This window comes from Gambusia affinis, linkage group LG08, assembly GCF_019740435.1.
Source record: "Gambusia affinis linkage group LG08, SWU_Gaff_1.0, whole genome shotgun sequence".
In the NCBI taxonomy this organism is placed as follows: domain Eukaryota; kingdom Metazoa; phylum Chordata; class Actinopteri; order Cyprinodontiformes; family Poeciliidae; genus Gambusia; species Gambusia affinis.
The window spans coordinates 5,906,848-5,934,038 of NC_057875.1; the positions used below are offsets into that span (position 1 = coordinate 5,906,848).

The 27,191-nt window shown below is 36.2% G+C and overlaps 1 protein-coding gene across 4 annotated transcripts; it reads right to left on the minus strand.

Annotated features, from left to right (window-relative positions):
• Nucleotides 1–202: 202 nt before the first annotated feature.
• LOC122836231 (tyrosine-protein kinase CSK-like) lies at nt 203–27,117 on the minus strand. 4 transcript variants are annotated; one of them, XM_044126033.1, is made up of 13 exons: nt 26,664–27,117; nt 16,532–16,608; nt 15,090–15,203; nt 14,892–15,004; nt 9,902–10,121; nt 7,369–7,462; nt 7,225–7,290; nt 6,382–6,481; nt 6,208–6,298; nt 6,054–6,127; nt 2,804–2,999; nt 2,174–2,263; nt 203–2,081 (listed from the first exon to the last, which is right to left on the minus strand). In XM_044126033.1, the coding sequence occupies exons 2-13, from the start codon at nt 16,544–16,546 to the stop codon at nt 1,908–1,910; spliced, it is 1,347 nt and encodes a 448-aa protein (XP_043981968.1). In that variant the 5' UTR covers nt 16,547–16,608; nt 26,664–27,117; the 3' UTR covers nt 203–1,907. The 4 variants fall into 4 exon arrangements, with proteins under 4 accessions (XP_043981968.1, XP_043981967.1, XP_043981970.1 ...); XM_044126032.1 differs by having other exon boundaries at nt 26,659–27,117; XM_044126035.1 differs by having other exon boundaries at nt 2,174–2,260; nt 26,664–27,116.
• Between the last annotated feature and the right edge of the window lie 74 nt (nt 27,118–27,191).

Below are 27,191 nucleotides of genomic sequence, written 5' to 3' on the forward strand. Positions count from 1 at the left end.
TAATTTCACTGACTTTCTGTTATTCTCTGAATTCATTTAAAGATTCTTTAGTGTTTACATCTCCATTATTTACATCTTTTTTTAAATTATAAACTTCTATATCAGTCGCGTACCTTTTAAACTGTGGTTGTCTTTTATCTTTATTGTCCAGAAAGTTATTAAGTTGATTTGAAAGCGCTGCAATTAATTTCAAAGTGGCATGTTTTCTTAAAACTGTTTTTTTTTATTGTGGAAAATGGCAGCATGGTAGATTTATTACAATTCAAAATCCAAATAGTATGAGTCCCCCAAATATTCACACAATAACATGTTTTTCTGTCAGATTTATATTTTTGAAGTGAACTTTTTTACACTGGCACAGAAACGTCTTTTTAGAGCTGCTTTTTTTTGACTCACAAATAAACTGAGAAGCATTAAACATTATCAGACAAAAGAAGCTGTCGTTTCATTTCAGCTCTTTAAACAAAAATAATTCAACATTCAAACAATAAGCTGTACCTGGAGACATAAAAAATTATAATATTAATACATCAAGTAATGAGAAGCAAAATCCAACTCAAGAGTGTACTTCCTCTTCGTGTCTGTTGACAAGTTAAAGGTTGGCACCAATATGATGAGGGATAAAAATGGAAAATAACGTGAAAACAGGTTAAGGCAACTGTTCAAAAGAAGGACTTGATGCTATTAAAGTTATTTATTTACTCCAGATAAAGTGTGGAAAGACACAAACAGCTCAGCCGCTGAGAGCTGCTGAGTTTGAAACGATCTGAGAAGAGGCACGGCAATAAGAAGCAAATGTTTGCACTGTAAAAAAATCAAAGTCTTACCACGGCCTAGTTTCTAGTGCTAATATCTTAGCACACTTGAAATAAGACAAACTAAAAGTAACTTTTCAGTAAGATGTAGATGCTTGTTTTAATTCCTTAACATTGATGTACTTGTCCCATTGGCAGATAAATTAACTCATAACATGGGAAAATGTCTCATTATAAGTTAAATAATCTGCCAGTGGAACTGGTACTTTTTCACCAATATTAAGGATTATTTATTTCAAAGAAGCCTCTACATCACATGCGTCAAACTCAAGGCCCAGGGACCAAATCCAGCCAGCCGCAGCTTCTGATGTGACTCTAGAGAGACACATAATAGAACCATCCAGAGAACAGTGCTCTTAAATATTATTTTATCAGTCTAATCTGTTTACTGCCAAATTATACTAAGCAGTCCCTCCACTTTCCTGAGTATTATTGTAAAAATTCACACAAAATCAACAAATCGCTGCACTTTTTCGCATTTATTGCTGATTTTTGGCCAAAATGATAAAACATTTTTGGATTCAAGTGACTTTTTACTTGCGGTGTTTCTTACTTCTATGAAACAGCTGCTTCACTCTAACATGATGTCAAGTTATAATCCATAATAACTAGTAATAAAAAGTTGCATATCCGGTCATACGAAAGTGCAAATATTTCTAAATTAGTACCACAAACACTTTGATTTCTATTGCAAAAACTCCCAGAAACAATCACAAAATCCTGGAGGGACTGAAAAGATGTTCAATATTATTTAATTTTAAGAATTTATTTATATACTTTAATAGTTTGTTAATGGGTTTTAGCAATAGATTCTGCCACAACCGGCCATTTAAAAACATTCATGGCCTTGATTTGGACCAAAACCAAATTGAGTTTGACACCCAGCTGCTAAATAAGTTACCTTTAAGTTAGCTTGTCTTATTTCACATGTGCTAAGGTATTTAGTAGAAACTAGACCGAAAATGCTTGGTAAGATTTTGCGTTTTTGCAGTGTGGACAGTTGTACTTTACAGTGAAATGCAAAGAAAATGCTTTGACGTTTTATCAGAGTAGCAGTCCTTGCTTTGAGGAGTCAAAACGGACAGCGGGCGATCATTTTTTCTGAATAATATGTTGTAGCCATTCCTTCAGCATCTGGAAGCTCGGCCGCGCTGCCGGATCCAGGATCCAGCACTGCTTCATGATGTTATACACGACTTCGGGACAGCCATCAGGACAGTCCATTTTGTAGCCCTTCTCCACTCGCGGCACAACCTCTTTCAATGGCTGGAGAAAAAATAAAACACAGCAAAGTTGATACCAGAGAAAATGTATCAAAAAAAAAAAAAGATTTGTCCTACGTTGAGATTAATACTTACAATTCTTGGATAGGGGACTCGGCCAAAAGAGTAAATCTCCCAAAGTAAAATACCGTAGCTCCATACGTCTGACTTAGTGGAAAATTTCTGCTAATACAAGAAAAAGCAGAAGATTTTTTTTAACCCGACTTATTTATATCCAATGTTTTTGCTTTTTTGTGTAATTTTAAATGTTTCAGATCATCAAAAAGTGGTCATATTAGAAAAAGGTAACTGGAGTAAATAAAAAAAAAAAAATGTTTTCAAATTACATTTTTCACCTTTTAAAGGAAAAAAGTTCTCCAAATAAAGCTGCCCATGCAAAAATATAATTTCCACAAGCTACAGCTTTCTAAACAATTTATGAAATTAATTGCAAAATTTCTGAGTTTATTTCTCGCAAAGTTTCAACTTGTGGAGCTCAGAAATTTCCTTGTATTTTTCTAGAAAATGTCCAAGTTTTTTTGGCAGAAATTTCTCTGTTGGCCCTAATACATCAACAGAAGTTTGGATAGCCTTTTTCCTGGCTCTTTAGCATTTACTTTGTTTAATATAATACTAGCTTTATGAACTAAAATTTTCATCCAACAAAAAAACAAAGAGGGACTAAAAGTTTCTAGCAGCTGGAAGCTCTGCTGGGTCTGACTGTACCTTTTCTCTGAGGGCTTCTGGTGCCGTCCATTTAACAGGCAACTTGGCCGTGTCCTGAGTAGACGACGCCTCTTTGGTCAAACCAAAGTCGCTGACTTTGGCGATGTTGTCCTCCGACACGAGAACGTTTCTGGCTGCTAGGTCTCGGTGCACAAAGTTGTTGGCCTCCAGGTAAGCCATGGCTTCACAGACGTCTCTGCAGAAGTGAAATACGGGTGATACAAACGAGGCTCAGGAAGCACTAACCAAACATTTAACGCTACGACACACACGTTTCTTCATAATCAGATACTCATCTTTAGTTTAACAAAGCTTCAAAATCAGAAACATTTTATTCCATGTGGAAAAAAAACACTAACCATGCACATCACTCTGAAGATGCCACACTGTGGTGACACATGGTGGTGGCAGCGTCATACTATGGGAACACATTTCATCAGCAGGGACCAAAATATAACTTCTTAATCAACATTCAAACTATTAATGCAGCTTTAAAAATATAATACTGCACCCTAGTGGCAGCATCATGATGTGGAGATGCTTTTCTACTTTTTATACTTTATGACACATTAATGTGTCACAAAATATATTCAAGTTTGTGATTTTACATTAATAACATTTTAAAAAGTGCCATAGGTTTGAGCATGCTGTATATGTTAACACTGTAAAACTGTGGTTATCATATTTGCATATTTTACTTTAAACTAACAATTGTGTTAATATTTTCGTCAAATTAGACCAGCGTTGCAAATATTGAAAATGAGCAGCACAAACTGTTTTCTACATGTCTATTGTGTAAAATCTTTTTATTTGATCAAAAGGAAGTATTTACATGTTCAGGTGAAATTTAAGGCTCAACTTGCTTTTGTTGCTCGCAGCAACAAGAGTTATGTTTCCTGTAAATGAACTAAATAAATCTCCCAACCGGTTATCATTTAAGCTTTTTATTTATTTAGAAAATTATTTTGTTTCAGTAAAATCATAATAATCCTAAGGAGAAGGTAAATGTCAAATATTTATTTTTTTAGTGTTTCACACTTTTCCATACTGCAAACTTCATCTTTTAGCTAAATTAACTCCAAAATATTGTTCTATTATAGTGAATTATTTTTATTTAGGTGAAGGAGCCCACTGTGGTCTGTTATACTGGTTTCATTAACGCCTCCTGCATGTGAACTGGGAGGAGGTGGGGAGTGAACAGGCACAGGATGTCTAATCTGAAACTCCCACCTGGTCGTTTTTCCTGACGGTTGACTCAAAGGTCATGAGCAATAACATTAATAAATCTACAGTACATAGAAGTGCATACACTTTATTTAGAAACAATTCTCACTGCCAAACCTTTTTCTGTTTTAGATCACTCAGGATAACCAAAATTATATTTATTTGCTAATGCGAGATATATGAGAGACTTTTAGAGTTTTCTTTCTATTACTTTCTAACAGAAATTAGAAGTATTCTTGAACCAAAGCTTTAACCTCCCAGCTGATTGAGTTATTTCCACATAATGTGCTTTTCTCTCGATGCCCTCTAGTCAATTGCACCAGTTCCTCCTACAGACCCACATGATGCTGCCACCCCTGTACTAACTTCACAGTTAGAGTTATGTTCCCTTTCTGTACTATGAATGTTATTAAAGTCAGTTTTCAGTTTCATTAGAAACGGGAAAGGCTTCCAAAAATTAAGTTTGGTGTCACTGAGTGCATTAGCAAACTGCAAATCTGGGTTTTTATGTCGCCTTTGGTGAAATGGCTTCTTCCTCACTGAGTGGTCTATATCTGTTTTAATTTATTTTTTAGGATTAAAATGGGTAGAGTACCTAAAAACTGTACTCAAGTAAGAGTAGCAATATTTCATAATATAATTACTCAAGTAAAAGTAAATATTATGGTCTAGTAAAAAAAGTACTCCTACGTGTACATTTTTCCCCCAAAACGTAACTCAAGTAAATGTAACTTACTACCAAACTCTGCACAAGTTTGTTTGAGCTGTTACCTTAAAATAAAACCAGGAGCTAATGCTAATTAAATCAAAAGTTATAAATTAACCTATCGACCCTTTGCACCTATTTATCACTCGAGGCGCCATAACACCGGAAGTATTGAACAGACCAACTGTTCAATACTTACAAACAACTTTGGAAATTGTTTTCCAAAGTGGTTTTACCAGTTTATTCATGGCTTCTACTTGTTTGAGTCGAGCTAATTTATCTGAACGTAACACATCTGGTTGGGGCTCTTTGACAGCGGTATTTATAAAAGTTGGAAACAGCTAGCTTAGAAACCGACCCATACCACCTCCCTCCTGACGTGTTGATCATTTGATCAACATAAGTTGATAAGTCACATAAGACATAGTGACTTAAATCATGTGGTGTGAATTCAGGCAAAGTCGTTAACGACTTTGCCTGATTTAAGCGTTTCTCCTTTACACCGGAGGAGCATTAAAAACGTACAAAAGACGAGATGCTAACCAGTTTTTCCCCGTACTTGCTAGACGACATGACGGTGCGGCACTGTCTCCATGGTTACGGTTAGACGCCTACCTTCTCCATATTGCCATATTTGATATAATCTTTCTGATCATACTTACTTATAAACTTTATGAACGTTAATCTTCTTACCTTGTAAAAAAATGTTCGCTGTAAACCCGTGATTTCACCGAGGGCTGCCAGTCAATATAAATGATTAACGGCATCATCCTAACTTTCCTCATTAAAAGTTATAAAATAAAAGGACAAGTTTGGTTTCTATCCTGCTCTGTTTGTGCAGCCGACCTCGCAGCAACCTATGACAATTTGTAAAGTGAAATCAACCAAATAAAAGTGATACCAAGTTACAAATGTCTGTTTTTAGATTGGCTTTAAAGGAGCGAATTGGTTGTTTTGACGTCCGTCATGGCGGAGTGGGCGGAGTTCTGGATAGCATGACGTCACATGAAAATTGTCAATAAGGAGCTTAACGAGCCATCCGGGATTTCACTAATTGTGAATTGTTTTCACAATTTCACAAGCTGTGAAATTCCAGATGGCAAGTAGTCTGAGTGTATGTAAACATCTGAATTTGATAAGTACAATAAAATTTGTAAGATTTGCTCAGTTATTTTCCTGACATTTAGCTAAAAGAACTGCTTTGTGTAATCCTAGCGGACCTAAAACTGGAAAAGTATAGTCTGGTTTCATGTCAGACAGTGATAAAAAAAAACATATTTTTTAAACAGCATATGTAGATATCTGATTTCAAATACTCACAAAGCAAAATTAAGGAGAGCTTCTCCACCAAGGACTGTTCGACCTCTGGACCGTAGGTAGTCTACTAAACAGCCCTGAAAAATCAAAACAAACATGTCATTCTTTAATGTTTTAAGTTAAAAACTCTCCCAGCTGGCACAAATAATCCACCTACCTTGGCCATATATTCAGTAACTATAAAAAGACTCCCATTCTCTTCTACAATCACACCAAGCAGCTGTACCAGATTATTGTGCCGTAGTTGCCTAAGGAAAAGGAAGAGCATGAGGATGTCACAATGGGCTTTTTTGTTTCTGAGACGCAGTATTTCTGTATTTTAATGCCTTACGTCATGACAGAGGCTTCTGCAATAAAAGCCTGAGCCGTAGCATCGTTTTTTATGCACTTCACAGCTACTTTTGTCCCTCTGTAGTCTCCCACCATGACATCTGGAGAAAAAACAAACAGTTAATCATAAAATGGGAAAATATGCAACAGTAACAGCAACCTTTTGTAGTGGATATGCTACCATTTCAGTTTTTAATATTCCCAATCTTTAATGCCTTCTATTGGGTTTTAGTTGATAGACCAACACAAAGTAGCAACAACTGAGAAGCACGAAGAAAAAGATTTATGGCTCCCCTTTTTTAGACCAAATAAGATATGAAACGAGTGGCTTTTACATGTTTTCTACCCCTTTTTATTATACTCTCAGATAAAATCAGCCAATTGCCTTCAAACTGTAAATACACAAAATCTGACCAAGTATTTTTGTCAAGTTTCTAGTGCAAATATCAGAACATTTGAATTATAACAAAACTAACTTTGAAGTATTTACTTTTAAGCAGAAATAGAAAATTTTGGCAAGCACTTAAAACTCGACTGAATGAGGAATTTTCTAAAAATAGAAATAAATAAATATTTCTAATTTAAAGCAGTCCCTCATTGTCCTTCCACCTTGCAGTTTTGAAATCTTTTGCTTTGGTTAACCAGATAAAATCTTTAAAAAATACCTTAAATTGTGTTTGTGTATATATATTTACATATATATTTGTGCGTGTGGGTGTGTGTGTGTGTGCAAAGGATTTGAATACTTTCTAAATGTAGTGCAGATTTTTAGACTCACATACTGAATTCTCCTACGATCATTAAAACAGGAAATGCTCATGCATGGAGAAGTAAAGCTGCTTACCTCCAAATTCTCCTTTCCCAATAACCTGATGAAGCTTCAAGTCTTTTCTGTTCATCGACCATCCACCTGTTGGAAAAGACGTATTGGTGACAACATGTTATGATAAAGAAAAGGTTCATACATCATTAATAAACTTCCTCTTACTCCTGGAGAATTCATCCTGCGCGGCCACAGTTCCTTCCTCCAGCTTTGGTTTTATGAGCTTGGTGCACAAACCGTCTGCATCTTTGGTGTAGTGCTGGACACAGAAAAAGACCCAAAACATGGTCAAAAGAAGATCATTTAAAGTCACAATGATACACTGAAACAAACAAAACTGTAATTATTTCAATAAGGAACTAAAACTTTCTTTATACACTTCAAAAACCCAAAACCTTACCAAGATATTTTGGTTTAGTTTCTGATGCAAATATCGCTGTATACATGAAATAAGACAAAAGAGACTTACAAGTAAGTTTTCAGCGATATGGAGGAGCTTTTTTCAGTAAATAATTCCTTAACATTGATGAAAAGTCCAGCTGCTCCCCTCAGGCAGGAGCATCTGGAGCAAAACCACCAGGATGAGAAACAGCTTCTTCACTTCAGCCGTCAAACTCCTGAACTCAAGCTGCACCTAACAGCTTCATCTCATAGATTATCTACACACACACGTCTGTCTAGCACATGAATTACTTCATTACTTATTTATTCATTTATTTTTGTGTTGTACATTTCTTAATCTGGGACTTGAGTCCTAATTTCGTACCACAAACAAGCAAAGGCGGTATGACAATAAAAAAATCCTTGAATTCAGATTATTTCACCTGTAACACGGGGAAAATGTTTTCTGAGGAAAAAAATCCGCTAGTCGAACTAGAACGTTTTCATCCATAAAACTCATTGAGTTGTTTTAAGTCAATAAAACTAAAGGAATTATTGACTTAAAACAAGCTCCTATATGTTGCTGAAAAATTACTTGCAAGTTAATTTAGTTTTACTTCAGTTGTAGTAGAAACTAGAAAAAATACGTGGTAAGATTTTGTGTTTTCACAGTTTAGATCACTTTGTTTCTTAATATGTTGCTGTACCGGTTAATACAGATAAAAGGTCATGTTTTAGCTCTAAATATAAAGCTGAGAGTTCGAAGAATGTCTGCCTCATTTGCATCAGCCTTAAAAACTTTCATCCAGAAAGTTGCTGCTGAGTCAGAAGGAGGAAGAGAGGCAGAAAGCATGCCATGCAGAAACTTACTTTACTTTTTATGCTTACTACCAAACTCAAAAAGTTTTGAAAACAGACCAACTCAGAAAGTTCCTCAACCTTTTCAATTTAAAGGACTTTATTTTGTCTTTCTCCAAAACTTTACATTTGTCTTAAACCACAAAACTATTGAAATCTTTGAATTTTTACTTTGTATTTAAGAAAAACCTTCAGTTTTTTTGTGGTGAAGTTATTTAATTTTTCCAAAAAAGTCTTACAGGAAGGCAAAAAAAAAATAATCCAATATGTTGAACAGAACATGATTTATTCGGGTTTATGTTTTCAGGGGTGTAGTTTTTGGAAAACAGGATCAGCATCAACTGAGGGCGGCCTTGTTTGGGATCAATGTCCGGTTTCCTGTCAGGGTCTCAGCTGCCAGATAGACGGCAATGACTGCAAAAAAGTTTAGAGAATGGAAATCTAAGATCATTGTTTTTATAAGGTCTTTTTGGGTAAAGTTTCTGCCAGTTTTGAACATCACCCAATGAAAGTTTCAGTTTTTAAGTTCATCAGTGAGATTTATAGTGAGATTAAAATATACACAGGTGGCTCTATTTACTAAATAACAGGCAGTTGTTTGCACTGAAATTTTATTTTAGAGTATCAGAGTACAAGGATCTACATATAAATGTAAACCACATGTTTCTTTCTCTCTTTTTTTGTCAAAAACTTTGTCAACTTCCCCCACAATTGCAGCTACATACGACTCTATGTTGATTTATTGCAGAAAATTCCCCCAGAACACATGTCTGTGGTTGTACCAGGATAAGTTGTTGAAAAGGTTCAAGTATAAATATGGTTGTGTGTATATCTGTGAACATTTTGGGCAGGCATGACTGAGGCTAAAACTGCCTGCTTGTGCCTTAAGATTGTATCTGTGGCATAATCAGTACAGCGTTTTGTGATTTCAGTGTTTTTTATGGTGGCTCTATTGTTATCAATGCATATCTTGGTCCCTGTGTTGTTTGGTTTAGCAGAAAATGTAAATAAAAAGCTTAAGATACATTAACAAGCTGCTGCAACAAGAAACCGGCGCTCTGGCGTTCACAGCTCACTGTGCAGTGTGACCGACTGCCCTGTACAGGACTCACTAAGCAAATCTGAATGCTTCATTTATACAGAAAATATTCAGGAACTCTACTTTTACTTAGTAACAGTTTTAAAAGAATGCAGTTTAAAATAAGACCTTTAGACAGGAAAAGCAGACAGTTTGACAGTAAGAGCCTCTTGTCTTTTTGAGGTTATGACTCTGAGCCTTAGCATAGTGTTCACTTCCTCTTTGACAGTTCCTGTTCACCACATGTTCCAGGAACTACATGGTGTCTGTAAAGTTGTACAGTTATGTCTGCACATGTGATCCCCACCCACCTTCACTCCCAGCCACATGTAAAAATAATGCATATAGCTTTATTTGTGGCATCTAAACTGGGAGTCTCACCTCAACCAGCTGCATGAGGTTCTCGAAATAGGCTTCTTCGTCAATAGTGAGCTTTCCGTTTTTGTAGATGATGCGGTAGTGCTCCACCTTCCCGTCGCAGCTCACACACAGAGTGTAGTCGCCGGGGAAGTTGGTGCTCTCGCGCACCAAGAACAGGCCTGTCTCAGGGGGGTCAAGCAGCCGCTCGGCCTGGTCTCGCGTTATCTTCCCGTGGAACCATCTGGAAGAATCAGGGAGGAATTATCACACAAAAACGGTCCGCATCAACGTAGATCCATTTACAAGAGAAACAATAATACAAAACATGTAATTACATCAGTATTCATTACAGGAGACTTTAGGTGTATAGGTCAGTAACTTTGGAAGTTTAGCTTAATTTTATCTTAAATTTCATTTCAACACCTTCCTTCTTTGTTTTCATCGTGTCATAGACTGTTCTTCTCATTTACATTACATTAGCGTTAATGTTCAACTTTGCATAGTATTTTACATGGGAACTCGTCCTTCTGCATGAAATATGCACAAATAATGGCTTCATTGCTCTCTTTCTGCACACAGGAACAGTTGCTCTTATATTTGGCTGAACAGCATCAGGAAAACATGCAGATTTATAAGTAAAGTTAAATAATGCGATGACTGCAATTAACATATTTTCCTCAACTGACTTTTCCACTGTTATTATTTCAAAACTACTTTATATAAAAGTTAAGGTTTGGGTAACTGATTTTCTGTTACTTTATATCCATAAATTCATCCAACCATCAAATATATTATTGACTTTCAGTGTGCAAATGCCTGGCATTTGAAAAAAAGTACAGGAAATATTCCATCCATTCCGTCCTTTGTGATGTTGATATTGCAGTGATTCTGCCTTTAACGTTGATAAATGCTGTGCAGCTCAACTGTTTATTAAATGGAAGAATTTATGACAGGAAAAAGAGAAGGAGGGCATCTCTTTGTTATTACAACAATGATAAATGCGGTTATTCTTTTTTATGATCTTATCGTTTCTGTGAAAAATGTGTTGATTAGCTAAAACATTCTTACTTTTGAAGGAACAGGCCAAAACTGCTGTTCATAGTTAATGCTGCAAACATGGTACATATGCTGATCATGCTAAATGCTAATAATAGATGGTGAAGCGTAAACTAAATAATTATAACAAATAATAACTGAAAAATAAAAGGGAAATTGTGTTTAATTGCAAAGCTGTTACGACTTCACCAATATAAATACTGATTCTTGTTCACAACAGAAGAACATTCGTTTATAGTTGCACTGAAACAATATAATAATGAAAAAAATCGGATATATTTATATTTTAAAAATAAATTAAACAGAGCTGTTTTTCTGAAATTATCGTGTCAAAAAAAGTTTAATTTTTTGTGACTTTCTGTTTTTATCAGGGCTCTGTGGTCTGGATAGATTCTTATCTCTACATCTTTAAATAGATATTCACAAAAACTCAAAAACAAAAAAAGACAAAACTTGCGACTGAAAGTAGGTCATTTAGAAACCTTCAGTTACTTCATGTCTATAAACTAAAAATCACAGATATTTTCATCAAGTGATTAAAAACAAGAGCAATTCATGAAAGAAGATCAAGTCAAACTAGGACGTCTAGCAGTTATCAACGGTTCTGAGCCCGACCCAGCAGGCCCGCTCCGGTCCCCGTCACCCTTTCTGCTCTCTGTTAGGTCATCTGGAAACTCCCAACTACTTCTTAGTAAAACTTGGCATGCCAACGTCATAAAAAAATCAAATTATTGCTCAATGTTTTTAAAACAACATCCACTCTGTCTGTTATGCATTTATTCCTGTTAGTCTCAGAGGAAAGTTCATCCTCTCCTCCTTCATTACCTGTGATCTCAGTGACCCTAAATGAACCTTTGATGCAAATAATTTAAATGGTGTTTGCAGCCTTCAGATGTACAGATTGTGGTACTTTGCATAGTCCCTGTGACCAGGTATGTTATATAGGCAGTCAAATATTCAAATGCAGCTTTCTGAGGGTACAGTAAACTGCATTTGCATGTGGCTCCATCGGAAATGTAAATACCATACAGAACTTGTTGGAAAGCTCAAGACAAAAGCATTTCATCACAGAAGTAGAATCCTCCCCCGTCTCAACCAGTGACAAAGGCGTTTTCCTGCAACTGATTTTTGTATTGGAGGATAATTATAAACGTTCTGAAAATGTAAATAGCTTTACCTCATCTTAGACTCTATAACAAGAACTTTTAACACCAACGGTGGCAGCAGCTTTCATGACGTCTTATTAGAGATTTGGTATCAAATTATTTTTTCATGTCATTACTATTTGCGTGTTGGTGCATGAGCAGCTTTATCTTCATGAAAATATTCAAGACAATTCTGTGATCAGGAGCCCTAAAAATAAACCAGTTATCCATGCAAAGATGCACACACACATGGAAACTCGTCACGCGGGCAAAACCGGGGAAGATTTTCGAGATTACTTCCGTCTAAAATAGAAGAGGAGACAACAGGAAACTGTGCTGAGTTCATGCAAAGCTGAGGTGGAGGCAGACACAAGAGCTCTGCAATTACAACACAAGCCGAACAAACTGAGGCCTCCATTCACACAACCACAGCAGCACTGCTACGGATAAACAGGCCACTGGCTTCTGCAACCACGCAGTCATAGGAAGAGGCTTGTTTGGGCCATTTCAGTAAACACCAAGCTGTGAGATGCTGTGGTTTCAAGCCTTAATCTAATCCTGATCATTGTAAAAGTTAAAGATTAGATTACGGTCAGGGAGCTAATAAAAGTTAAAATTATGCTAGCATGACCTAAAAAAGTCACATTTAACGTTTCTATTGTTAGCAAAGAAGACTCAAAGTGGATTAGTAACTTCCAAAACAGCTATTTTATACTAAGAAGCCTTCTGGGTCGCAGCCTCAAACAGATATGTGCTTCCAGCTGTAAATGCAGCATCTGTGAGTGTTAATGATAAACTGCTGGTCCTTTGGTGAAAGGATAATTCCTTGTTGCAATAATTACATCCAAACTTCCATCACAATGTTTTTTATTTGGCTCTCTGTTCATCTGTTCTCTCTGCGTTGTGAACCGCAGTACAAGGCCGTGAAATGTGCTGATTTGAACTAAGTAATCCTCCACGATAGAGAGGCTTGAAGGTCTAAATAGGTCACGCAATTGATGTGAAGTTAACGTGTTGAGCTTTTTAGATTAATCATATCCGTTAACTTTGACAGCTCAGAGTTCCCTGCAAATAAACACTTTACTTTTCCTCACTTGGCCAAAAGAGTCTCGCCATTCAAACTGTTTCTACTCCAGGACTAAAAACAGTTTTAATATTGAGTTTTATTAAAGGAACAGACATAACTAAGGGAAAAGAACAAATCACTGACTAGCAGGAAGCCAGCAGCCAGACCTCTGAGGTGACCACAGCTATTGTTTGGTTGCATAAAATTCTCTAACCAAACGCTGATGATAACAACTTTAACTCCTCTGACAGTTTTCCAATGTCCACAAATTGCTTTAAACCTATAACAGCAATTTCAAAACATCAATCTGGAAAGTTTTCCCACGTAGTTCTAAAAGTTGTAACATCGATTTGATTTTGACAGGAACCGTATCATGTTCTGAGGTCATGAAAAGACTATTTCATGATCTGATAACATAATAAAATAATGAAAACACCTTCACAGCAATGAAACCCTTTGAATTGTTGACCAGCTTTTTGCATGTTTTGATTTATCTTTGGATCACTGCAAAACATGTTGGTAAAATTAAAACATTACTTTAACCAAAACCTTCCAGGGTTTGGACAGTATATTCAAATATTATCTGAATCTGACATTAATCAGAGCACTTGACTGGATATCAGTATTTTAATGTCCTGTCCATCAAACACGTCTATGACATTAGCTTGAAAACAAACTGCAGAAGGATTTAGGATCTGCAACTCCAAGGCAACAAAAAGTAAACTATTCTAGTGACCAACTCCTGCAGATACTTTTAACAATGCTGGTCAGAACTGGAGCAGAAATGACTACTGCTGCAATTTATGTTCTTTTATTGAGTTAAGTAGGTATCATCACTGTGGCAACATATAAGTGGCACTTTTAGATTTCTAAGTAGTGTTTCAGTTTGTTGTTCTTGTCGTCTGGATGAATCACAATCTGCACTTTATTTAATGGCTGAATTGGTATGAAATTGGTATATTTTCATGCATTTCTGCTATGTGACTCATGTGATATCAAAAAAGTGTCTCCATTGCAGTTTATGCGGAATACGTCTAATTTGATTCGGCCAACAAACGGGCTCATTCTAGCGTAAAATGTCTTGGTAGCGTGTTTCCTTTCAGTGAATTTATTTTCACTTAATGTAAAAAAAATCAACAAGAAGATGTTACTACTGTCAAAAGCAACAAAGAAGACAACAGGAAGTAGCAGGAGGATGATGGTTTGTTTTTGTTTTTTTCAGACAATGTGCAGGAGCTCTCACAGCGTCGCACAGTTCATAGAAATGCATGAGTCATTTAGACAAGTTCTGCACAATCTCAAACAATTTCCCCAAAACGCCGCATACGTAGACGCTCCAGAATATAAGGGGCTTGAATGAAACTCCGACTTCTCCTCTGATTGGCTGATAGATGATGATCGATGACTGAATTATGAACATATCTCATGTTGCCGCCAGGATTTCATGACATGGATTTTATTTACATGTGATTTTAATTTAATTTATCAGTTAATGAAAACACAACAATTGCAAACAGTGACAAAGATTTGAGCACATTTGACATTTAGGTGCATATTTTGATGTCCAAATCACTTTCAATTTCCCTCTTGGCTCCTCTGATTTGTGATATTTTTCTTTTGTGTCACACATGGATATGGTGAAAATAAACCCGGTGCGCTACAAGCCCAAACACAACTAAAAAGTGAAAGTTGTAAAAATGACGACGTAAGTCCTTCCAGAAGCTTGAGTAATCTTTTCACTTACGGCATTAGACTCAGCTTGCCTCCGGATTTCACGCCTTCTCTTTTCTGGACGTAGTTTGCTGGGATTGTTCCCTCTTGACCCGCAGCATTTTTAGCATGGTACCAGTTTGGATCCTGGAAACACAAAAATGTCAGCAGTGGAAAATATCATGTCCGAAGGAGGAATGTTTTACCCTGACAGTTAGGAATAAAGGCTCACTTTTGTGACCACGATGATGGTCAACACGTCTCCTTTGTTGAAGGGCAGGTCCTGCTCCGATGTGCCTTTGAAGTTGTACCGCGCCACGCACTCTGTGCCCTGCGGCCACGGACTCTGGAGCATCAGGGCAACACGGCGGGTCAGAAACTCAGAATAAATTCATAAGACTTTATTTGAAACCTGACAGAATGGCTGTCATGAACACGGAGGAGTTTTAACGGATGTTTATGACTGTTGTCATTAAGTGTCATTCTGTGAATAGAAAGACTTTACATCTGGGTGATGTTCTCTGACTTCCTGGTTTATCAGCTGCACTGTAAAACACTTGACCTGCATTTAGTTGTGTCTACTATCTTTTACTCTTTAAGGCAAATAAATTTATACAGTTTCAGATTTTGAACCTAAATGTGAGTTTGTGAAAGATAAACTTACAGCAGTAAGTTGTGTTAACTTTTTATTAATTTAGTCAAACCTCCAAGAGTTGAATAAACCAGAGTTTTTAGGTTAACACTTAAAAAACTGAAAGAAGAAAAAGACAGCAGTGTGAACTATTTCCCAGAATGCTTAGCGGCATGTTTTTGTCTCCTGAGATGAAAGTGCGTTACATTGATCTGACTCTTGTGTTTTATGAAGGCAAATGTTCATTTTAATGCAATTCTCAGTTAGCAAAGCTTGAGGATAATGTCCTGTTCACACTAAATGTTTCTGAGCTGAATTCATTGGGATGTTTAATAAAATTCATTATCAGATCACAAATTTTGTTCCTGCAGTTTGAAACAAGAATATAAATTATTCTAAAGTAAAATAAGTATTTATTTTAACTTGATAATCTGAGTAAAATAATAGAGAAATGTGTCTCTTTAACTGGGTGAGGGCAGATTTTTAGTTAAAACTCACAATTCAAGATTAAAGAAGTTAAAAAACAATGTTTAGACAACTTCTCTCTTGCTGTTAAATCAACTTCATGAAGTTTAATTTCTGAATTAAAATCAAAACTATTTTCTTGTTGATATAAATTTCATTTTCAAGGCAGCAGGTGGACTTTCATTTTCCAGTTAAACCACCTGTAAATGTTTTACATATTTCTGATTGATGTTTTATTCAGATCTGTGAAGATGTTGTCTGAATAAAAACATCATCAATGCGGCTAAAGATAAACCCATAGATGAGTTTCTCTAATTGTGGAAATTTTCTTCTGGTGATGGAAGGCCGACTTTGTAACTGTTTGTGTTTTTAAATTAAAAGTCAAATTGAAACTTACATTAAGTTACATTAAGTGTCATTATTTACCAAATGACACTAAATGACAGCAGTCATAAACATTCATGAAGACTCCTTCATGTTTATGGCAGCTCTTATGTCAGTCTTATGCAAATAAAGTGTTACCAATCAGTTTTAATTTTGACAAATGCCAGTGTTTGACGTCAAGGTTTCTAAATTACCTGGACCTCTGTCATGGTGAGGTTCTTGGATCCTCTCACAGGTGAGGCGTTCTCCCTGCTACCATCAGAGCTGGTACCTGCAGAGAAGAAGAGAAAAATGAGCAAAGCAGGTTCTGCTCGAAAAACCAACAAACCACAAGCAAATTTCAGAAAGACATTGAATTTGTCCGGTATTATTTTTCTTTTGTAGTCAGCTCAGAAACGCGTGACAATTCAAATCATCCACTGACTTATCATTTGAATGCACTGTAAAGACAGATCTGACAATGCTGGTAAAAATAACCTGCTCGTATGAAAAGCAGAACCAACAGCCCTTTTTTTTTTACAATCACACTTTCACAACTAGTGCGCAAGTTTCCATGACGTAAGCCATGTAAATATAGAGCAGCTTCCATGATTCCAGAGAGACTACAAACACACAGAAATTGATTTTCACGATTTTAAAAAATGGGAGAAAAGTTGATTTTTGAACATGTTTATAGAGACAAAACCAAAGCTCAGGTTTCCACCAGCGCTGGACTTCAGACTTGTGATGACCAGACCTTAGGGACTCCGTTCCCTTCAGACTCTGTGCTCCTATCATGCACACACCACCAATCAGACTAGCGGCGTCGTAGTTAAATGTCATGCAAAACACGCACCCCCCACCCCCTTCAGAGCCCCACTTCCTCTCTTCCTCTTTCAGTTCCCACGAGGAGGTGAAGTAGCTCAACGAACCGGGCTAAAGGGAAAATTCAGCTCCTAATAATCCGTCACTTTACACGAGGTCACATCCTCAGCATGTCAGCTTCCTGCATGATCTCCCAGAGTCAGAGTCCTGGCTGCTTAGAAACCAGAAAGAAAACATCACAAGTTCCCTTCCTCAGCCTGCACTCCCTTCGCCGAAACGTGAATAATACCGAGAGTTTACTGGTTTTTATTGGTGCAGAACGTAATTCTCACAACGGCTGTCTCTCACCATAGTTTCTCTGTAACGGATGTTGACCTCTTGATGCAAAACTGCAGCTGTCTTCTGAGGATCTGGATGCATTTCCTGCCCTCACCCCCTCCCTCCTCATTCTGACTCATCTATAAACCACTATGGCGTTTCAGTAACACTGGCTGCTTTAATTACAACAGCATTTCAATTTTACATCATAACAATACTAAGAATGTTTCTGCCAATAATAGATGTTGTTTTGGTAACATTTATTTGAAGGTGTGTGAATAAGACTGACATAACACCAGTCATGAAGATGGAGGAATGTTCATGAATGTTTACGACTGTTGTCATTAAGTGTCATTTGGTAAAAAAAAAGTTTGAAATGTTTAATGCAATGTTTCATTAAAATTTGCCTTAAAAGTCAATTAAAAGCTTCAGCTTTACATTATTCGGAAAATAATGACACTTAATGAAAAGTTGCACTAAAAGTTGCATTAAAAGTTCTTTAAAAGCTTAAATTTTGCATTATTTGGTAAATACACATAAACTTGTCCTCAGAAAAACTCAACCAAAGTGGGCGGAGCCATGAGACGCTGAGGGGCGTGGCCTATAGAGACGGTTAACGCTGTTACTAATTTACCAACTTGTTGTATTTAGTGACATTTCAAAGCCTTCTAGTGACAAATCCAGTGACTCTTTTGCGCGTAATTACTGACAACATGACGGCGGGGAAAATTCAACTGCAATAACCATGTTCAACCCAAAGAGGGCAGCACTGAGATGGATTTAGGCCAAATAGTGCACTTTTGAATTTTACAATTTGTAAAGAACCAGGAAGATAACACCCTCTAATACCAATTTAAACCATTTTTCAGCAGAAAAGAAGGTAATTTGGAGTTTTGTTACTCTTTAAGAAGCGCTACATACCACTCATATTATGAAAGTAGAGCTGAAAATTTGCTAAGACGCTAACTGTAAGCTCTACCCTGGCGGCTAATTAACCAGGAAGTACTAGCTTCATATATTCTTGTGATCTATAATGATCAGAGTGCCAATAATAACAATCATTACTATCAAAATAGCAACCTACAACATATTACTAAATGTAATACTGCAGGAATTCTTGAGAAATTCAATAATGAACATTATTTTTTTTCCTTTATCGCTGCAAATCTGTTGTATTCTTACTCACAGTCATTTATCTTAAATCACATAAAACTCACATAAAACTTTAATGACTAATTGAAAACGGATTATAATACTTCACTTAACTGGAAATGAATCATCTTCTTTTGTGCTTAAAGCACCCTGGAATGACTCCTGCAGTCAGTTGCACAATATAAACTAAAGTTAAATGAACACAGATGCTCCAGCAACACCGTCATGACCAGAAAGTGTAAAACCTTCTAGGTCCACATGTTCAACAGACACAGCAAGGTTTCAAATCTTCAGGTCGTTATCACTGATGAGATGGAAATCACAAGATGATTATCTGGAGAGTTGCAGAATAATTAGTGTTTGGGCTTTAGTCTGAAATAGTTGGATAATGGAGGCTGCAGGCTGCGTGAGTCAGTTTACACACTTTATAGTCTACCGTGATTAAGGACCCTCTATGGCTCAACTGCATTGTGTTTTATGACATATGAGCTTGAGTAGGTGAAATTAAATAAGAGTTTACCATCATTTTATACACACTAACAAGATATTCTGTCGACTTTCACATCAGCTAAACAACTGAATTAGGGCTTGAAATCCTTGAAAAAGCTTGAATTTGTGTTTTAAAGGTTTAGAAATGCTTGATTTCTGTTTAAAGTCCTTGATATTGAAACTGCCGTTTTAACATAAAATGCAATGTAACGTTTGATTATAAGCCTAAATTTGGAAAACGCTATTTACAGCTGAAACCACATATTTTCTATACATCTTTTAAAAAGACATACGCATGTGGTTTTTTTCTCTCTCAGTGTCTGAAGTTAAATCAGATTAAACTTTTCTTGTTGTAGGTCAGTTATCATAAATATTTTTATTTGTTAAATGTCAGAAAACTTAGACTATTTTAGATGTTTTTTGTAACTTTCTTTGCATTTTGTGTCTAAGCATTCAATTTTATCATGTATTTTAGTTTAGTTGGATTTTTAATGTAATAAATATACTATTCGTAACGGCTCAATGACTTATTGATTGTATCTATATTTTAGAGACACCATGCTAAAAACATTTCTGTAAATGTCACAGAAAAAACATTTACATTAATTTTTTAAAATGGAAGAGATTTCATCCAAACGTAAACGAAGAAGCAGTTCAAGTGGACGACCTTTCCTCAGTAATGTTACTCTGTTCAGATCCTCTCTAAAGTGATGATGACTCACTCACCTCAGAATGCCGAATCCTTCGAGAGGCTACAACAGCAGGTAATAAATTAATTCAGCTAATACTTCTTTACTAATTGGAGACAGTTCATGAACTTTCAGCTAAAGATAGTTGGGTAGTAAAAATAATTTGAAGCACACTTTTACCCTTTTACACCAATTATTATGCAGCACACAAACAGGTTGACACCATTAGCAGCAACACACTGCAGGAGCAGCTCACTGGGCTTCATAGTACACAAAATGCACGTCGTCGTTTATGTTTAGGCCCATCTGACACCTGCTGATGCTGAAACGCGTCGTAATATAAGTGTTTAAAATTTAACAGAAATGTTGCTACAAACATTTAGGAAAGAATCAAAGTGGTCAATACTCAAGAAAACTACAAAAAACAATTTTTTTTGTCTAATTTTGAGTCCAAATTTCTTAAACAAAACACTTAAAATAACACAAATCTAACAAGTAGCTTTTCAGCTTGTTTTAAATCAATAATTCCTGATTAATGATTTAAAAAGTTCTAGTTTTGATGGCAATATGTTCACTTATAAAGATGGAAAAATGTCTTGTTATAAGTGAAATAATCTGTTGACGTTTTTGTCAATATTAAAGAATTATTGGGTTAAAACAACCTTCTATGTCTTGCTGTAAATTTAGTCTTATTTCAAGATGTTTTCACAAGAAACTAGACAGAAATACTTTGTAAGATTTTGTACTTTTGCAGTGTGACAGACTGGGATTATTTTGGAAAAAAATCCAGATAAATTAAACATTTATCTAAAAATGTAATGGAAAGCTTCGCCCCCAAAATAATGTTGATTTGGATGTTTTCTCCAGAGAAAAGTTTACATTTTGGAACATGAGTGGATTTGAACTCCATGGAATCAAAGCAAGGACGAAATAAATCATGGAGGCTAAAGCTGCCAGACTGTCTTAGATTTAATTTTCAGGAAACTGAATGGATTATTCCAGCAAAAGCTTTTGGCAGCTGAGTGAATCTCCCTTCAGGGAAGCTCACAAGGCGATCATTGTGAGTCGGTCCAGTTTCCACAGACTGGTGTCTCGCTGAGCGTCCATCACCAAGCGAGAAGCTTTAAGGACTGGACTGAAAATATGACATATTCTTCTCAACATAGAGTCCAACTGTGGTGAAACGCTGCCATATTTAACGCTTTAATGCCAGAGGTGTCAAACTCATTTTCATTTTGGGCTGTTTTGAAAATCTGAATGTTCTTAAAGAGCCGCTTTAATTCAATACGTCCCAGAATGTATTGAATTAAAACCATTTAATCTGTTAAAATATCAATCAATATCTGTCCCAAAGGATTCTGCACTTTTTTAAATCGAAATTGTAGATTTTGTGGTTCCAATTTAGACATGTTTGTAAGGAATTTTTACAATATTCGTGCTAATGGACTGTGTAAAACGTGTCAAACTCGAGGTGCAGGGGCCAAATCTGGCCCGCCGTAGCTTTTTATGTGGCCTACAGGCTCCAGATTATATTAATAAGTCCCTCCAGTTTCTCAGATCTGCAAAATTCACACAAAATCAACAGATTCCCACATTTTCTTTGGATTTTAGAAACTTAAAACATTGCAGTCACTTAAACGCCGAGTTTAACTGATACATCACACGTTAGCATAGATATCGGAATTATTCCTTTACAAATATTTCTAAATTAGCGCAACAAAATCTGCAATTTTGATTGCAAAAAAATCACAAAAAACGATGGCAAAATTCTGCAGGAGCAGCTATTTATTGAGATTTTAACAGTTTAATGGGTTTTATTAACACATTCTGGCACAACCGGCCCTTTAAGAACATTCAGACTTTTGATATGGCCCAAAATTAAAATGAGTTTGACATCCCTGAAGTTAAATGTGACTTTTTATCACTCGCCGTATTAATTACGGACTATGACTTGATATCAAGCAGTCACTTATTTGATTTGTGAAAAACTGGAGGGACTTGTTGATGTCATTTAGAGTCTAGAACAGCGGTGGGCAACTCCAGGCCTGGAGGGCCGCTCTCCTGCAACTTTTAGATGAATCTCTACTTTATTTGAGTCAAATAATGAGAAATAATGAGGTCATTAGCAGGACTCAGGAGAACCTGACTGCAGCTGAGGTGATTCAGCTGTTGGATTCAGGTTGTTGGACCAGGGAGACTCTAAGAGTTGCAGGACACCGACCCTCCAGGACCAGGATTGCCCACCCCTGGTCTAGAGGGCCACATGAAACGGTACAGTGGGCCAGATTTGGCCCCTGGGCCTCGAGTTTTACCCATGAGCTCTAATGGAACAAAATGATAAAATAAACAAATAAACTTCACAATAATACTATAGGATAACGAACATATTTACACTCCACTCTATAGAGGTGATAATGCAGCGTTTCAATGTGCATTATGGTTTGTTATGCAAGTCAGTTTCCCTCTGATCTGCTCAGATCTGACGGAAACTGACTGCATGAAGCAAGACGGGACAGGAATGCAGAACCGACTTCTCTGGACTTTTTTTGTTTTTGGGATCTGCCACTCCCTCAACCATCCGCAGACAAAATCTGAACTGAAGAATCATGACTCTGCTTTGGGCAGGAAGGGATATTTTAATATATTTTAATACTAAATGAGAGCAAAGCAACATTAGAAATTATGAACAAAGTGCTGAGAAGTGCATAAGATGTTGCACTTACAAATTCAAAGTTTATTCAAAAAATTTATTTTAAAATTTAAAATCCAGGGACGGCTGGCTAACCCCTCCCTCACATCTCACAGAAGATTCTGTTTTTAAAAACAACTAGTGCTTTTTAAAATATCCTCTCATCAATTAATGGGAACAGTGGTATTTTTATTTAAGGTTTACTTTACTTTTCTTTTATTTTTTGCCCTTTTTTTTCAGCAGAAAATGAATGATTGTTTACAACCAAATGTTTTTTTCACAATCATAAAACCATCATTTTACCCTGTCTGTGCAACAAATATCACTGAAAAATTTTATAATTTCTTTTTCAAACTGAATTTAGTGTGTGAGCCCCAGCAATACTTAATGCTTTTTCCTCTGTGGAATAAAGGAAGCACATTTCTGTCAGCCACTGTAAATAGGAAAGACATGAGAACATTCAAATTCAATTAAATTCAAAAACACTTTAATTTTTTAATTCAAACATTTAAAAATACTTGAATTAAAAAAATTTAAGTTGTTTAACATCTAAATGTTTAAATTTACCTCGTCAAATTAAAGGGTTCTTGTAGACGTCGATGACAGGAAAGATCTCCTGTAGCAGTCTGTATTACAGTGAATTTGAAAAATCCTCTGACTGAAGAAACTGTCAAAGTGCGACTAAATCAGGGAGCACTTTTGCTGACGTTGCTCCTTTCCTAACATCACCAATATTTACATTGAGGGCAATAAATAAAAAGCTTAAAACTGTGAAAGAACAAGCTGAACGAAGGCTGACGTCTGTCTGTCTTGAGGTTAAAATGTCTTCAGAGTCACCAGGCCTCCAACACAACCTCTTATTTTAAGGTTTTCTGAACATCTTTTGGTGCCATTTCTTGTGAAAGTCACTTAATACACCAAACAATTAAATTACTTTTGAAAGATGATTAAAAACAAACAGAAAATCATGAACCATAAACAGGCAACCGTTAAAAAACAAAGTAAGTAAATATAGCAAATATAGCGTAATTTATTCATCAAGACAATAATATTAAATGTCCACAGCTGATTTTCAACCGATTGCCAAAATCAGCTCTTTTGGTTTTATCAAACCAAAACCTCACCAATATTTACATTATCAAACCAAAAGTAACCAAACGTTGTTGTTTTTTTTGTACTTTTTTTTTTTTTAGGAGGCCGGTAGAATGATTCAAAATCTTTTAAAATCTCAGATTAAACTTATCTCCGTCTTTGTTAACTGACGTTCTTGACACTTGATTTATTTCAGATGCAGTTTGTGGTTTTTTACAGTTTGTGGTTTTTTACAGTTTGTGGTTTTTTACAGTCCTCTTCACGGTTTTTAATAACAAGATAAAGTTATCAGAGTCTGAATCATTAAAACTGTTTCAGACTTTCATTACAGACGTGACTTTGGGAACATTTCTCATAGATGTTTCTTTACTGCGCTGGTTAAATTCTGTGTACTCTTGTCTTTCCCACTTTGAAGAATTACTAATACAGAAGATTACATTATTATTAGCCAATACAGAAACGGTTTGAATACTGCAATAACAATAAGAGAAACATTAGAGAGCATTAAAAAAAATTTTTTTCAGTTTGATTTACAGTAAAAACCAGTTCAGGAGCAGCAAAAGGGAAAATGTGGGTGAAAGTTTCAGTTTTAACAACAGAAAATAAAATGAATTAAAGAATTAAAGCCTGTGTAGAAATGTACAAATTTAATTTTTAACATGAAAATTCCTAATGTATTTAAGACTTTTTAAGGCCCATATTGAGACGTTACGCTTCTATGAAGTCCAATGCAGCTTCAGAGGTCACAAAATTAGCTAAAATAAAGAGTTCATGTTGTATTTAAATGTTGGTTTCACTCCATAGCTTTTTGTATTTACCTGATTTTGTCATATTTACCATTTAAAATAATCCATTTATCTGATTTTACTTTTTACAAGTTTGACTAAAATGAATATTGTTATTTTATTCTATGAACTGCTGACAACATGTCTCCGAAATTACAAGCAAATATTTTGTATTTATTTGCAGAAAATGAGAAATGGTCAAAATAACAAAAAAGATGCAGAGCGTTCAGAGCTCAAATAATGCAAAGAAAACAAGTTCATGTTAATTTAGAAACAACAACACTAATGTTTTAACTGAGGAAGAGTTATTGGTGGAATAACCAGCAGGGTTTTAATGGGTTCAGTGCAGTTTTCCAGAGCTGAATGAAAAGGAGAGTGCAGCAGTTCCCAGATGTTTTCCTCAGAGAAGGAAATCATCTCTGCGTTTACTGCTGGATCACACCTCACCGAACAAATTGTCCATCAGGTCACAGAGAGGAAGTATTTTTTTCCAGCAACACAGTCTTTCATTGTATCATCTTCATAGCCCTTGCTAATTTATTTTTCTATGATGCTCAAATTCAGATGAGAATGTAAATTATTACGGTATATAAACGTAAAACATTTCCCTTTTTAAACATAAATGGAGCCAAACTCAGTGTAGCAGGAAAAGAAAAATCAATGACTGTCATTCAACTTTGCATTTTACTGCTGTGCCACAGCTTAACCAGGAAAACATTTGGTCATGAAGATTTACCAAGTTGCTAGCGCGTCACAAAAACGCCATATAAGTCGTGGATGCACGCCTGAGCAGCAGACGGACTCTTCCTTGCTCTGCAGCGCTGCATGTGCAGATCTTGCACTGCTGATGCTTTACTGCGGTTTCATAGTTTCACCCGCTTGATCTGCCTCTGCAGCTCTGAACAGTCTAAAACCAAAGGGCCTAGTTAAAGAAGCCCACTGGCAGCATCAGCAGACCACTTCATTAAAAAAAAGAAAAAACATCACCTGTTTTCTACTGGGTTTTTGCTTTCTATAAATGCTTTTGCTGTGGTTGTTTTTCTATTTAAAACTACTGGCCAGATTTGTTTTTCTTTAACATCACTTTAAATGAAGCCAAACATGTCAGCTTGTCTGTAAATTTGTATTTAACCCATTTAAGTACACACCTTTCCACAAACAAACTTCCACACATGCATGCATCTGGTGAGTATTTTTCTTATTTTTAGCACTTTTATTTGCATGTTTTTAATTAAATGTATGTGTTTTTCTTGTATATCTGTGCAGCTGCACCAAAAATGGATCGGATTTGTTTGCACGAACTGTAGAAATTGTTTGGGGGAAAAAAAATGCAATACAGCAACCAGTCAATACCAGAAGAAATAAAAAATAGGTAAAAACTAAAAAGAAATCCTACAGCTCATTCATCGCAAAGACAGAAGATGTTCAGTTTAGCTGAAGTAGTAGAGTTCAACTATTTAAGGTGATACACACTGATTACAGTTTATATGTCTTTGAAATGACTTAATAAGCACAAAAAAAAAACAATTAGAAGTAAAAAAAACTCATAAAAGGTTAAAATTCTGGAGTGGTTGGAGTCAAACTGACTGTTGCAACTCAAATTCTTCTGAATCTGTTGAAATGTGTAAAGTCCATCCATCCACTCATACATTATTCACCACATCTAGTTAAACAGCTCGAGTCTTGCGCCGCTTGTGACGTCATCGACTCAAATGAACGCAAAGCAGACCGATCAGTTTTTTTCATCAGTTTCTATAAAAAATAAAATAAAATAAAAAGCACTTCGTAGTTTGAGAAAAGCTGCACAGCTCATTATTTCCCAGCTGCTTGCATCGCCACTGAAATAAAAAATAAATCCCGGGATTGATCACCTTTAAACCCGGCATCACTCCGTGGATTTCAACCTCCAGCCTGGAGCTGATCCATGGATGAACGCTGATAAATGCTGACCAAGCAGACGATCAGTTAGTAACAACACCTACAGCAACATGTTGTGGCACAGTAAAAAAAAAAAAAAAAAAGAAAGAGTTGGGCTGCGTGAAGCGGCCTCTTAACGGCAGGAAGTCAGAGAAAGTGGCAGAAGTTTGAAGGAGGATGTTAATAAAAGCCACGTCAGATCAGAAAAAAGCACAAAAACTTCTGATTTCTATTCACTTTGGGGGCAATTAAAGCACAACTGCAGCGTGAAAACAACTCCAACGAAAGTTTAAACGATGCATTTCCACCGCACAATGAGTAATACGGTCATGTTAGAGGAACTGATGCGCACGTATTAGTACATTTTTAGCTTTATAAGGACTTACCTCACCTGTTTGCAGGTAAAATCAAGTGTTTTGAGGTCGTGTCAGCTATTTTTCGGCGTCCTTGTTCATTGGAGAACAAGCCTATAAAGTCCTTCTCACACCCGGTTGAAGCTTCCCACAAACAGCACTTCAGCTGTCTGATAAGGAAGGAGTGAAATGCTGCTGAAGGTGATCGGAAAGTTCAGCAGCCCGGAGTAAAACCAAAAGGGATGGTCGATGGTGCGACTCCTGTCAACATTATTTTCCTCAAATAAAATGTTTTCTGCAGCTCTACGCTGTTCCGGTTCTCCTGCTTTAAAATTACAAAGCAATAAATAAATCAAAAGTAAAATTGCGCAGGCAGAAGTAACTAAGCAGGCAGTGGTTAGGTACAAGAGAAGCAGACTAAATTTAGTGCACTTTCAGGCGGTCCTGCTCATTTTCCCCGTCACAAACATTCAAGTTTTTTGCCCCACCTTGGTTTTACTGCGCACATGCGCATTGTGGCAGTCCTGCTAAAAATAAGACCCAAACCGAGCGAAGTATTTGGAGGA

Bases quoted from the DNA above. Each gene is read 5' to 3' on its own strand.
- LOC122836231 (XM_044126033.1), bottom strand. The intron at 15,005-15,089 runs GTGAGCCTTTAT...TTGTGTTTCCAG, and splicing joins CCATCATCGTGGTCACAAAA to GATCCAAACTGGTACCATGC. The intron at 2,264-2,803 runs GTACAGTCAGAC...TTCTTGTATTAG, and splicing joins CAGAAGCCCTCAGAGAAAAG to CAGAAATTTTCCACTAAGTC.